A 13,747-nucleotide genomic window follows, 5' to 3' on the forward strand; every position below is an offset into this window, starting at 1 on the left:
TTACAGCACCATCACTTCACACAGGTAAGACGCAATTACATAATCCTTTTATTTGTCCCACAGCGAGTTTGCAATGTTACTGCACGCTATTACTTTTCAAACAGAGGAAGCTTTTAATCAAATTGCATTTGGACTCATCTTTATAGAATTTATGGCGTTTCAATAATTGATCTTAGAAGCTTTTAGAAAATGAACAGTAGCATCATAGTCCTAATAAATCCACATCTTTAAACAGCTCACTGTCAGTAGGTGCTTCAACTTAAAAGTAATGACCTTATTGCTGCGCGTCACCATTACGAGCATGGCTATTGGCCCAAAGCTAACGTAATGGACACAATAGGTTTGATTTATTGGCGCAAATGGTCCCCATCTGTGAATTGCATTTTTTCTAATGATACAGCACAATTAAATAATGTGAAGCTAATTATTTAGCGGGCCCTGGACAGAGCGCCACAGACCTCACTTAAGAATCAGTCTAGTGCAGTTTCGTCCCTTCCTCAATCCAACTCAGAGCCGACTGCTGTCTGCACTTTGTCGACATGTTTGACAGATTTCGGCCATTGACCTTAACGTGCGCTGTCTTTCTGACAGACCGACATGAGAAGAAAAGCTAAATGTCCACGCTTCAGTTGCTCCTTTTGACTTGCGTTCACTCACACAGATTGGTGTGCCGAGGAGCACAATAGCTGCAGGATTACTAGTGAGCTGTAGGTGACGTCCCTTTAAGTTTCCTATTGATGGAAAAAAAAGAAGGAAAGAATTAATTGACGTCATTCTTTTTCTGCACCTCCGTCCCAGCCTGCCGCCTCGCTGAGGAAGAAAAGAAGCAAAATAAGAAAATAAGAAAGGTAACACCCGGCCACAAATCCAGCTCCATAGGCTGCAGCTGCCTGTTGATTAAAGGAGTTTCTTTTTCACTTTTCCCACACATTCTTCCAAAGTCTGGAAATCTGGACACCAATTCTTCTGTCCTTGTGTTTCTCTCTCTGGTTCCTCCTCTTCCCATCTCATCGTTCATCGACTGCTCTGTTTGCTAGTTAGTCAGTGTTCATACTTCCACATACTTTGATCAGTTATTCAGTTCTGTATCCGAAGGCAATTACTTTATGACTCATGGATTAAATACATTTCAGCAAATGCACTTGTTTGCTTTCTTGTTGAGATTCAGAAGGAAAAAAATGGATACCTCTCTTGTGTCTTCATATATATAAGAGTGTGGTATCTAATTACATATGCATATTACCTAAATGTCAAACAATAAGTGTAAACGATTTGAATATGACACTGTAATAAACTGAAGGGTGAGCTTAGTATTATTACCCTCCACTGTTTGAATACTCTGTGTATCAGGATCCAAAGTTCTGCACGGCTGGTTTTTATTATTGTGAACGTGAACTACAGTTTTAATCATTAACAAACTCCACTCTACTTTTTTAATATTGCCCTGAGCTATCAACATGTCTTCATTGTATTCACCCATCTTTGTGAACACTTGGTGAACAGCATTAGCGGAAGATGCATATTGCATTGAGCAACCATTAAAATGAATTTCTTGAAAGAAAACACTGAAAGTTTTCACAACGACTCCGGGCAAAAAGCTTTCTGCACACAATGATTCAAACTCAGGACTCGCATTGTTCTCAATGCATGTTAGTTTTAATGAGCAGCAGCTCACTGCCTACTAGCACAGAACACAAGATATATAGAGTAGGCAGTGTCCAGGGTGTAAACAATAACATTGAGGATCGTCATGAAGGTGACCACCACCAGTTTATCCCAGTGACAGAGGGCGCCACAGTTACTGGGTCTCTTATTATTGCGGAAACTATACAGTGGCCAGATCACCATCGCCGTCATATACATCACTGCTGCCAAAATGTTATAGACGATCACCAGCTTGTCAAAGGGGAATGGAAAGAAAGAGGTCAGCTGCGCGGTGGAGATCAGGATTATGATGATGGCGAAGATGAAGCACAAGCAGTACACGGCCACGCACCACTGCAGTCCTGGGGAGCCGGCGAACTGTCTGTTCTCCAGGGACATGAAGATGAGGCAGGCGAGGAACACTTCCAGCATCTTCATGACGCCGGGCAGCGAGGAGAGGAACCCGCTGTTCTGCCCGCTTGGTCGAAGGCGAGTTAAAGCCACCTCGGCTGCGTAAATCCCAAAGCAGACCCAGGACACCACGGAGGCACCGATCTGGCGGTGGCAGATCTGGCAGGTGAAAAAGACGGGGTATATTACGGAGGCAGAGAGGCACATGAGGCTCGCCAGCATGGCCAAGGCCGCGGTGAAGTCGTCCCAGGCAAAAGGTACTTTGGTATTGACAGTTGTGAACTCCAGGATGAGAATGACGAGGGTGAAGAAGAAGCAGAAGCACCAGGTGAACATGCACCAGGCCCAGTAGGGAGATGAGACGTAGCCCACTGTTGCGACCAGGCTAAAACACATGCACGTGAGGAGGGCCACCAGTATCCGTATGATGCCCACCGGCTGGGTCAGCGCCCGAAAGTCCACACCAATCATGGCTGGACAGGATGAGTTCGTTCAACGTCGACAGTTTTTTCAAATTCTACTCAGTACAGCCAGGCCGTGTTTTCCAAACCAGATCGTGTTGAAGAAATCCATGTAGAGACCCGAGAGGGTGTGCTCTGTGAAAACTGAAACTCAAAGAGTGGTTGTGTGTATTCAAACAGAGCATCCCAGGCTTATCTGCACAGTTTATGGTTCTGTTTCACTCCGCGGATTGGATGAGTGTTATCACATCCACCCGAAGACACACACGCTGGACTCTGGTCCTCAGGCCATGCCTGGTTCTCCATGACGAGGCGTGCAGGTCACAGCCTATGGAAAACCTCTGTCTTTTGTTTTTTTAAATGGATTTTTATAGTACAACGATTACACTTCAGGTTGATTAAAAAAAGATTTAAAAGTGATCTCTGTAATAGAAACTTAAAACAAACCTTCAGACCAAATTGACAAGACACTATACAATGATGTTTTAGTGGATTTACTTTACTATTGTGCAAAAGCAAAACGTTTGTCCGATAAAAACTATTTTTTTATTTATTGCCCCAAAGAGAAACATTTTTTTAAAACCTTAAAAAAAACAAAAAACCCCAGTAAACGACAACTGAAGCATTTACCAGATTGTACTATCTCCTTTTCTCCCCTTGGGAACTTATTTGTGTTAACAATATCATTATAATATCTACTCTCAATCATTCGGGCCTTTTAGAGAGCAGCAATGCTTTGGACTGGTCAAAGATTAGGTGAGTAACCTCCCACGGTATCACTCAGATCAGCAAACAAGGCTGAAATCCCGACCAATCACTCATTTGCCTTTGTTACGCTGTTAGAGAGCGGCGAACCAAACCGCCTCTTCTCTTTTTCTTTTCCCTCATCAAACACGGCGACACAGAGAGGTTAATTCATGTTCCACAAGAAGAGGTTTGTTCAGAGCAGAATAGCGGGAGGGGAGTTGTGGGATTGTGACGCACAGCTGCCGAGTGTTTCAGGACACTGTGACACACCTTTGCAAACATACTTTGGAAAGTGTAGGAGAGGTGCCTCTGTAACTGTTTAACCATTAAAGAGAGTCATCAAACATATTGCTCATTCATCAGTTATTCATTCAGGATTATAATTTATTGCTTGAGTGTCGAAACAACCGATTAATAATGAAACCCATGGTGATGTAAGCAAGTAGCTGCTTTATTACATTTCATTCGTATTTCAACAGGCATATGCACTCAACTACAACTGTGATGGCTGCGGCCGTATCAATTCTGCCTCAAAATTAGATAATTATTAAGGATCATATGAGAATCGTGGAGGGACAAAATTAAGATATTAGGATTACATCTTCCCGTCGATAATAACAGTAAAAAAAACAAAAACATGTTGCACTGAAGTTGTACAGGAGATGCGTTACACACCATATTCCAGGTGGACTTCCAACAGCTGAAATATGACACAGATTTGCAAGCTAGGTTCTGCTGATGAAAAACACCAGCCTAAAAGAGTAAACAGTATCAACGATGTAAGCAACAAGGTTAAAACAGGTCATGAACATGATAACCACTAAATTATCCCAGAAACATGGGATCCCTATCTTGCAGTATGCCGGTCTGGGATTGTCCTTGAAGCTGTACAACGGCCAGATGACCACAGCGGTGATGTACATCAACACGGCCAACACGTTGCAAGCCGTCAGGACTTTGTCAAACGGTGCGGGGAACAGAGTCAGCAGGCGGCAGATGGTGAAAATGATGACGAGCAGGGCGAAAATGAAGCAAATGGAGTACACGGCAACGCACCACTGGAGCCCTGGAAACCTGGAGAACTGGTTGTAGTCCAAGCTGATGAAGATGATGCAGGCCACGAAGGCCTCAAGGACCTTGAGGAGGCCCGGCACTGTGGACAGAAATCCACTTATCTCACCGGGTTTAGCCCGGTTCAGCCCGACCTCCACGGCGTACAGAATGAACGCCAGACAGGAAGTGACGGTGGCACCGATCTGTTTGCCGCAGCCAGACGAGCAAGTGAAGAAGACGGGATAGATGATGGACGCCGCCAGCACCTACACGAGAGAAAAGTAAAAAAAATATGGTGTGGGATGGGTCATTCTTACTCTCTGGCAGTTAATTTGTGTGATTATGAACCATGTTGTTCAAATCCTTCAGCAGCAGTAAATAGTAAACACTCATGTGGAATTGCATATTATCAAATGTGATTTTCATCAGGTGGAAAACACATCTTCTCTTTAAATATCTTCATCTTGGCCATGAGATTAATGCTGAGGCAAAACACACAGTTATTATTATGTATTTTTATTGACGCTTGCACACTTATTGTTGAAATAAACCTGAAGCCTAAATAAATGCTCCAAGCGGCGGTTACGCCCGTGAGCGTATCTGTTGTGTAGAGAAGTGCGAGTAAAACACATGTGATACACTCGCTGTCTAACCGTAAGTTGTGTCCACTCATTTTAAACTGTGGTTGTTGCAGACACACCGTGGAGAGATCTGCCCTCTACCGTGAGCACCATTGTAGTTGCTCTTTCTACTCTGGACAGAAAACAACCCGAATGAAAAAGGTTTTCAATGTGAAAGATGCAAACCTGGAACCAGTGTTTGATTTTTTTTGTGTTTACATTAGAGGTTGGGAATAAAAATATATTGTGTGTGGTCACTCAAAGGTAACAAAGTGTATTCATATGTGCTCATTTAATTTGTTTAAAATGCATTTTCTTCTGTAAAAAAAAATATACTTTAACGTTCCCAATGACAGTGGCTAGTTTGTAAATAAATAAATCAATCTATCAAAGACACATAACAAGAGAGTAAAAAAAAGAAAAGAAAGGGGCACACACCATCAGAGTAGCCAACATGGCAAAAGCGGTGGTGAAGTCGTCCCAGGAGATGGGCAGCTTGGCGCTGAGGCCGGTGAGCTCCAGGACCAGGATGAGGATGGTGACACAGAAGCAGAAGCACCAGGTGAACATGCACCACGTCCAGAAGGAGTACGTGTTGTGGCCCACCGATGCCACCAGGCTGAAGGAGATGCAGACGAAGACCACCTCCAGTATCCGCACCGCCAGCGTCCTGATGTCCAGTGTGACCATTGTGATTGTAATCCCGCGGTTCTGGAAAGAATCCGACTCTCTCTTTTGGCCAACTTGTCGCTTCGATCCTTGCCGATTTATTACCTTATTCTCGTATTGTTTCGAAAAGCTCTTTGGGTTTTCCTCTCATCCTGTTAGTGCTGCCTGCATGACTAAAGTAAGGTAAATGTCACATCTCTGGCCTCTCCCTCGTCGTCACCCGTTCAGACCTTCCTATAATGACCACTAATCAAACATTTACATGAGTTCTACGGAGTGTTTGTGTAGGGGGGCAGTATATGTCTGCTAATCAGTTGTGTGCACGGTTTACCAAATGATTTTAATATTTTACGGCAGTTGTGTGCAAGAGGAACTGCACCTTATGACACATCCTATCACTTCACAGTATTTTTCTTCAATTGTGTTTGCTAACTGAGCGGCCCCCCCACACAGCAACAGTTCAGACCTGTAAAGGTGCTACTGGAGGCTACAGCGGGAAAAAAATGTGAGAAATACAATATAGGAGATGATATTATTGGTAGTATTTCACTGGATTTGACATGTAAGTGTGAGATATACTGCAAAGGAAATAACTATACACTATATATGATCATCCAAATTAAAACCAGTTTACTGCCGACTTTTAACACACACGCACGCACACGCACACGCACACACACACACACACACACACACACACACACGATTTTATTTGAAAATGTCCACTCTGAATGAGCTATTTCACGTCCAAATCAATGAAATCCATTAAGGCAGTTCAGGCTCAAACAGATTAATAGGCTTCTGTCAGGGTAAATAATGGACTCGTAAATTAAATAAGTTCTACAATAACGATTTACCTGCAGACAAAAATGAGTGAAAGTGTTCTCAACCAATCCTCACATTTCTGTGTGTGCTTATGCATGTCCCAGTCAATGGATACCAGAGTAAGGCTGTTTAACGCTTTCTCCATTTTGGAAGAAAAAAACAAACATACGACATGATTTCTTTGACAAAGCTCCTTAAAAACTACTTTTATACAAATAGAGGTAATAACACAAACTATATAAGAGCAATTAAACAATTTCTGCACCGCCACGATCTCAACGGTCAGACATTCTTCCGTTGGGTGTTCCGCTTTTGTCAACACAATAGCCTCTCACTGTTTCCTGATGTACAGTTACACACATGTCACCTTTATGACTAAATAAGTTAAGTACGACTTATTAACATAGTCAGTGAGAATAGTACTCTTGAGTAACTCTTGGGTGTGCCTGAAAAGGAAATTACCTCTGCAAAAGTAATAAACTTCACATTGTTAATGGGATTAATTAAAAAGAAAAAACAGTTTGAAAGTTGTTTCAGTCATGTTTGATCATCCTTCTTTTATTTAGATTTTTGTTCAAACAACAAGTGTGTGGACAACCAGCAACTTTCCACAAACTGTGATACTTCAATAAACAATGACCAAGTTAGTAACACAAACAAATGCTGGTAAATGATCCAGAAGAACAGATGATGAAGACAGAGATGCACAGCATGCCAGAACTCCTGGATGCAAGAGGCATCATAAGATAAGCTTTGTTCTTCTGGTATGAAGTGTCTTCTGCCGAAGTGTCCTTGACCCCACGTTCTGCTCTCCGTGACGGAAAATGTCAATTCTGTCGACCTCTAGTGGCCGTATATAACAACTCGACAGATATTTTCCCTTTTCCTCCCAGTGCATTCCAGATGTGATGGGTAATGTCTTCGTTACAGTCATGTGACCTCTCAACGTGCTCAGCCAGCGCCTGACTGTCATCAGGTCCCCTTGTGTCAAAGTGATGTGTTCTCATGTCTTGTATGGGAGCGCTAATGCCAGGATTAAGAAATAATCTGTATTGCGAAACGGTGTGTCATGTTTCCATCAAACTCATAACTGAGAAATGACGAGCTGCAGAAAACAAGCCGGCTTTCGACGTATCGTCCTCCTCTGCATTCATTAGCATTACTACATTGCGGTGTGTCTAAATGTTGAATTGATCTTTTCCCATTTTATAACAAACTCCTTCTATTCCACTACTTTTGCTTTACATGATTCATACTGTTCCGCAATAACATGATTGCATCAAGGGAAGTGAGTCTATTCAATATGTACTTGTGGAAAATTACAACATTTTCTGGAATGGGACATTTCACATATTCTGACAGCATTTCGCATTTTTTATAACCGGCAGCGATAAAACTGATGCAAACTCTCTCTGACACGACACATCTTTAGTTCACCTCTAAAGGCTCTGCATATACAGATGTTTTATACATTCTCAGGTGATTTATTTCTATGCGTTCATCAGACCTCTGGTAAGAAGCCTCCAGAAGATTTTCTAACAACATCCTCTACACACTTTTCTTATTTGTTACACCTAAACTATTAGAAAGCAGGACAGAAATGTTTAATGGCCCCGAGCTACTGATGGATATCTACCATAGCCATGAGGATTACAGCGCTATGGACGCAGATGTGAGCACGAGTCTACTTTTGGAAACATGTTGTCTCACTGGGACGACCAGTGAGACAAAAAGTCTCCCGTCCTGGGCCAGATTTTCCCAATGACGTCACATACTTCCTGCTTACTCCAGCTTTCCAGCTTGTGTCTCGAATGATTACATGTTGCTCGAGAAAAGAAATCACCTCGCTTTGACCTCGGGAAGCCATCAGCCTCGTTGAAACCTCCTGCTTTCAATAACAAACAACTAGGCAGATAGCTAGTACACACATGGCCTTTTACAGGATTGTAACAGCAGAAAAAGTTGTGGAAAGTTTTTTTGTGGGAAGAATGGGGGCGGGTTTTGCATTCCCCCACCCACACATGTTTCTCATTAAGTGAGACAGAAAAGAGAGTTAGCTGACAGGAAAAGGCACAAACAGATATGTATAGCACTGGCTTGGTCAATAGTCTTACAAGCAAACAAACAAACAAAGGGACATTTCTTTCTATTCATCTAAAACAAATACTGTCTTGGTCTCTTCACTGTAGGCTCAGTCACAGCCACTAATGTGCTGAGTGGTATTGAATCTGATTTTCCCAGGTCTGCTGACTGAAACAGTGACAACAGTGAGCAACGACGACGTTAGAGCAATAAAGGATACTTTGTTCGCAGCAAACACCCGGCTCGCCGCCTCTCTTTTCGCTGAGTTCTGTATTCATAACTCTTATTGCTAAATTGATCCTTATTTGAACAATATGGAACACACACTGTCATATGTATGCTGTTTATATTCTTAAGACCCACCCAGTCAGAGTGAAAGGGAGGGGAAAGAGGGAGGCAGCATCATGACGCTGTCTGTAGTTGCTCCATTACATCGTGAGAAAAACAGGAAATACCTCCTTCAAAATTACCTCCGTGTCCAGTGGCTTCATCGTGAATCTCCTTGAATACAAGGCTCCAACAGAGAGGGTGTGTAACTTTATCTTTTATCTCAAGAGGAACTTAAATCTTATGTTAAACTGATGTAAACTATACGCTGTGATGGTGTGAAAGTAATCAGCTATGTGTATGAACGTGGATGTTGACCTTTTATTTTTGTGCCTTTACTGTAAAACACAGATTCAAAGAATATGTCGGTTGTGAATCAATTGGTCGTTTAAAGCTTATTCAGAGACATTGACCAAACAAAACAAGGCGGGGCGCAAGTGCAGTGCTGTGGTGAATGAATGTATGTGGCTCATGTTGCTCTAATTGGTTTATGATGGATTTACAATGAGACCCAGGAAGTCGTGCAGGATCTCTGGGTGGGCTCGTTGAGACTGATCGGTATGCATTGTGTCAATATTTTTTTCTATATTCAAACCAAAGCAATAAAGCATGTCGGTTTGCTTCACTGAAAGGAGCTCTTATGGATCTGGACATTATCAGAGCAAAAAGCTTTTAAACACATGCTCTAGCCCCGCGCCTCACCCACTCAGCAAATGACTTATCTGCCTGCCACACACCAAGAGATACTGCAGTAATACAGTTTTGTCTTTTTTTAAATACACTGAGCTTTCCCCAGTGGTGGAACGTACATTTGCTCAAGTGCTGTTTTTAAGTACAATTTGGAAGTACTTGTAATATATTTGAATATTTCCAGTTCATGCCGTCACTACATTTCAGAGGCACGCTACATTTTCACTATTGACAGATTACACACATTTTCTCTTGTTAGAATTAAATTCAGAGCTGTTTGTTGCCAAGAACATCACACACAAGGAATTTGGCTCGATAAAACAATAAATAAAAGATTAGATAAAATGAGTTACATTTTAACCACGACAACAGTAAACTGCTGCTCAGTCATTTATGCTTAAGCACCACTAAAATAATAAAATACAACACTCATGGACATGTACATGTATACTTTAGGCTGATTCTTTCAATGTAGGACTTTACTTGTAACGGAGTATTTTTACAGTGTAGTATTGTTATTTTTTAGATGAAGCCATTCAAAATGAATCTTTTTTTTTTCGATTACCAACGTATGAAATGACTCTGACTAGTCTGGTGTCTTTTTCTCTATGTTTTTTTTATTTTTTTATATTCATGATAAGAGGATGAGAGCTACATGAAACCAGAGTCAAATTCCATTTATGTGTCACCACACATGGCCAATAAAGCTGATAATTAATTCTGGTTCAATGTGAAGAGTGTTGCTCATAGTGAGGACGCGATAGAGAATTACAACTTGAATATCTGGAAAACTATGGAGCGTTTTTGGGAGTGACAGGTAAGTGCTTGTCTGGACAGTTTTCTCTCACAGCTCTCATAGCATCGACAAAGAAAAAGAAAGAAAAAAGAAACACAGTACCCAACTTCAGCACCAAACAGGCATAGTAAATCATTTACTGTGGCAGCTAAATAACCAAATATGTGTCTCAAGATGCAGTGCAGTGAATATTGGATTTGCAGGACGCCGGAAACACAGAGCCACTGTTTTTCGGATGTCGCCGGTCGATTGGCCTCTCAAGAGGATGTGGAACTTATAGCCATATAGCATAGATCCTGTTGAAAAACCAGCTGCGTTCTTCACTTCCTCCTGCTGCTGTTCAGGAGTTAACTCAATACCTCTGAGCTGATTTCAATCAACCAGCAAATCTGGTCATTTCTTAAAACATTTGTAGATATTAATACCTGGAAATGTGTGTGAGGTGTTAACTGTTGCTTCAAAACCCTTTTTTGCCCACATCTATATTTGTGAACATCATTTTTGATTTTGGTATCGGCCTGCATGTCTATCAAACCTATTGAACTGTTGATGCATGGCTACAAGACAGCATTTGGCTCCAGTTTGTATTAAAAACAAGCCTTTACTAGCTTTTCAACACAGCGATCACTATGTAATGAAAGGTTTTCACATACTATTTTTTTGTGGGAGCAATACAATGCATGTGGATACTTTTTGCTTGATGAACGTTGAAGCCAGTTCATCAACTAAAGAAAATAATGATACACATTTCTCATATGCAGTAAAGATTTCTGAAGATGGAAAAAGGATACCCCCCACACGAGGCCTCTCCACCGTACCCGGGGCCGCCCATGAACTTCGGGGGCGCAGTGCAACAGCCTGGGATGTACCCTCAGCCGGGCTTCTCGCCCGCAGCGCCTCCACCTGCTGTCTATCAGGGAGGTCTGTGACTGATACTGTTACCTTTAGTCCATGTTCCCCATCTAAGGCCTAATTATTTCAAACCTTTTTCTTTCAAATGAATGGACCATTGTTTTTAAGCTTTGACTGGATAAAAAAAAAGCATATATACTCCGCACTTGTATATATTTTATGCAATGCGTCTTATGGAAATATCCTTTCCTGCTTTGTTTCGTCGACCAGGTGTTCCTTATGCTCCGGCCATGGCTGGACCTGCCACAACAGGTGACATTATTGTTTTAGATGTTTGACAAATACATTTCAAATGAGTCCACACAGAATTTTGCATAGGGAGGAGATCAGGGTGTTGGTTACTTGCACTTTCATACAGGAGATTGCCGTTTGTGTCCCATGTAAAAGAAGTACTTTTGTGGCCTGAACAAAAGCGATTACTAGTTTAAATGCCTAAAGCTAACAAAGTACTTGCATTTTTGTCATGATTAATTTTTTTTGGTCATGTTAAGCCAATCCGTGGTGTTCCTTACTGAACCTAACAAAGAAGCACTTTAAAAAAAAAATATATATATATATTTTTTGTTCGCTAACCACATGTTTAAAATTGATTTCCTTAAATGTGTTTTGAAGTTCAGTTTACGTGTGTGGGAACTTAATTATGTAGGTGACATCAGACTGCAGGTCTGAAAAGGGAAGCAAATGTGGAAATACCTTTTTAACTTTGACATAATAATTATCACAGCTATCAGGAAGCAGTCCTCTGGTTGCACAAAGAAGTTGACTCTACTCAAGTATTTACTTCAGTAAAGAGAAATCTATTGTCTTAATCACTACAGTGCAGTCTTCTTTACTACAGAATTATGTTCATTTAGTAAATTATGGTCCCACATAGAGTAAAATAGACGCTTTAGGGCGGAGCTACCTCGTGATTGATTGTTGTTCAGTCTGGTAGTTGTCTGTTTTTATTTTACAACTTTAACCCTTTCATAGTGAGTTTTCAGTGCGTAGACATTAATTATAACCTCTTTGGTTTACAAAGCGATGGGTGACATATAGTATTTGGTAAAACACAATTGAGATGCACCGTTTTTCAGTATATGTTCAGCACGATCGTATTCAAACATCGCTGTGAGAAGTGAGAGCCCACAGACCACAAAGTCTGTGGGCACGGTCTGCAGTTTCCTCTAAAGTGATCAAAAGAATAATCATTCATAGCCTCAGTGCTTCATAAAGCTATTGTTCCCTGATTCCTCTTTTGATCCACGAGTGCTGCTTGTAAAAGAAGAGTAAGGAGCAGCTCATAAACTTTAGGCTTCTCACATGAATAATGTGTTGCAATTCTCCCATCTACATTGATATACACTTTTAAGTATTTTTTTTTAAATATAATACTGTCTTTCAATCTATGACAGTTTCACAGAACACCATGAGACCAATCTGATTTGTCATTTACCGTAAAACCCTTTATCTCGGGATGCCTTAAAAACATAAAGGGATCCAATAAATTTGAAGGCTAGAAACAAAACAGAAACTCATTATCAAGTTACAGTTTCTGTGCTACTGGCAGCCTCTGCTGGTCTTGCTGAGTCAGTACATCCTCAAATCTGCTAATGACTCGTAAAACGGAAAAGTCTAGAAAAACAACAGAAACGTCCAACTTACTGGCCACAAAAGTTACACACATTATTAAATCATTAACTAAAAAGGGGAATTACTAAATTGTGAATAATAAGTGAATATAGATACTAAAGAAGATGTAGATAAATCCTAAAGTTGATGTGCTGTGCGTTTCTCATCCTCAGTGACTCACTTGGTAGTGACACCGGCACTGCATGACGCCCCGGGACAAACTGTGTGTCCCCACTGCCAGCAGACAGTGATCACCAACACACAGCGCACTGCCGGCCTGATGACCTGGGCCATCTGTGGGGGCCTCGCCATCTTTGGGTAAAAACAGCCTTTTGGCTATAAACTTGTCCAGTTTCTGTCCCATTAAAAGTAAAAGAAAGAAAAAACACATCCTTTATTCTAAACTGGTTAACTGGAAGTTCACAATTGTCTTTGTTTTTAACCTCCAGGTGTTTTCTTTGCTGTTGTATCCCGTTCTGCGTTGATTCCTGTCAAGATGTGGAGCACCGCTGTCCGTCCTGCCAAAAACTCATCTACGTGTACAAGCGACTGTAAACATAACTGTGACTGTCGCAATGCTTATCTGTGGCCACACTTGCTCGACAGCATTCCTCTTGATTATAATCACAATTGTAATCCAAAATGCAAATATTCTATCGTGACATCTTCACTGTGATTTTGTGACTCTTTTACCCTACAATTTGAATGCTTATGATATATACATTGTACTGTGTTACTACATTTAACATGCAGTGAAACATTTGCAATTTCTATAACAACAAATGCCAATATGCCAATAAAAATGACAGCTGTCTGCTATAATCAAGCTGCCAATCTTCTTGGTTGTTGGGTATCTTACATTTTTTGCAGGACATTTTTATACAGCACTGATTAGATTT

General features: G+C 41.2%; 3 protein-coding genes across 3 annotated transcripts; 1 reads left to right on the forward strand and 2 right to left on the reverse strand.

Annotated features, from left to right (window-relative positions):
- Positions 1-1,671: 1,671 nt before the first annotated feature.
- LOC137787216 (myeloid-associated differentiation marker homolog) lies at positions 1,672-2,526 on the reverse strand. The gene has a single exon (XM_068579528.1). The coding sequence runs from the start codon at positions 2,524-2,526 to the stop codon at positions 1,672-1,674; it is 855 nt and encodes a 284-aa protein (XP_068435629.1).
- Positions 2,527-3,988: 1,462 nt separating this feature from the next.
- Positions 3,989-5,626, reverse strand: LOC137787076 (myeloid-associated differentiation marker homolog). The gene is made up of 2 exons (XM_068579317.1): positions 5,375-5,626; positions 3,989-4,582 (listed from the first exon to the last, which is right to left on the reverse strand). Exons 1-2 carry the CDS (start codon positions 5,624-5,626, stop codon positions 3,989-3,991), a joined length of 846 nt encoding a protein of 281 aa, XP_068435418.1.
- A 3,259-nt stretch (positions 5,627-8,885) lies between these two features.
- LOC137786814 (cell death-inducing p53-target protein 1 homolog) lies at positions 8,886-13,686 on the forward strand. Its single transcript, XM_068578922.1, has 5 exons — positions 8,886-9,040; positions 11,087-11,246; positions 11,448-11,489; positions 13,022-13,166; positions 13,298-13,686. The coding sequence occupies exons 2-5, from the start codon at positions 11,102-11,104 to the stop codon at positions 13,401-13,403; spliced, it is 438 nt and encodes a 145-aa protein (XP_068435023.1). The 5' UTR covers positions 8,886-9,040; positions 11,087-11,101; the 3' UTR covers positions 13,404-13,686.
- Positions 13,687-13,747: the final 61 nt, after the last annotated feature.

Source organism: Clinocottus analis, unplaced genomic scaffold, assembly GCF_023055335.1.
Source record: "Clinocottus analis isolate CAN_PGR_092001 unplaced genomic scaffold, fCliAna1.0.p SCAF_16, whole genome shotgun sequence".
NCBI classification, from domain to species: Eukaryota; Metazoa; Chordata; class Actinopteri; order Perciformes; family Cottidae; genus Clinocottus; species Clinocottus analis.

What these genes read in the sequence shown, in the direction of transcription:
- LOC137786814 (XM_068578922.1), top strand. Translation starts at nt 11,102, where the DNA reads ATGGAAAAAGGATACCCCCCACACGAGGCCTCTCCACCGTACCCGGGG. An exon ending in ACCTGCTGTCTATCAGGGAG is followed by an intron (nt 11,247 to 11,447) that starts GTCTGTGACTGA and finishes TTCGTCGACCAG; the next exon opens with GTGTTCCTTATGCTCCGGCC. An exon ending in GGCTGGACCTGCCACAACAG is followed by an intron (nt 11,490 to 13,021) that starts GTGACATTATTG and finishes TCTCATCCTCAG; the next exon opens with TGACTCACTTGGTAGTGACA.
- LOC137787076 (XM_068579317.1), bottom strand. Translation starts at nt 5,626, where the DNA reads ATGGTCACACTGGACATCAGGACGCTGGCGGTGCGGATACTGGAGGTG. An exon ending in CCATGTTGGCTACTCTGATG is followed by an intron (nt 4,583 to 5,374) that starts GTGTGTGCCCCT and finishes TCTCTCGTGTAG; the next exon opens with GTGCTGGCGGCGTCCATCAT.
- LOC137787216 (XM_068579528.1), bottom strand. Translation starts at nt 2,526, where the DNA reads ATGATTGGTGTGGACTTTCGGGCGCTGACCCAGCCGGTGGGCATCATA.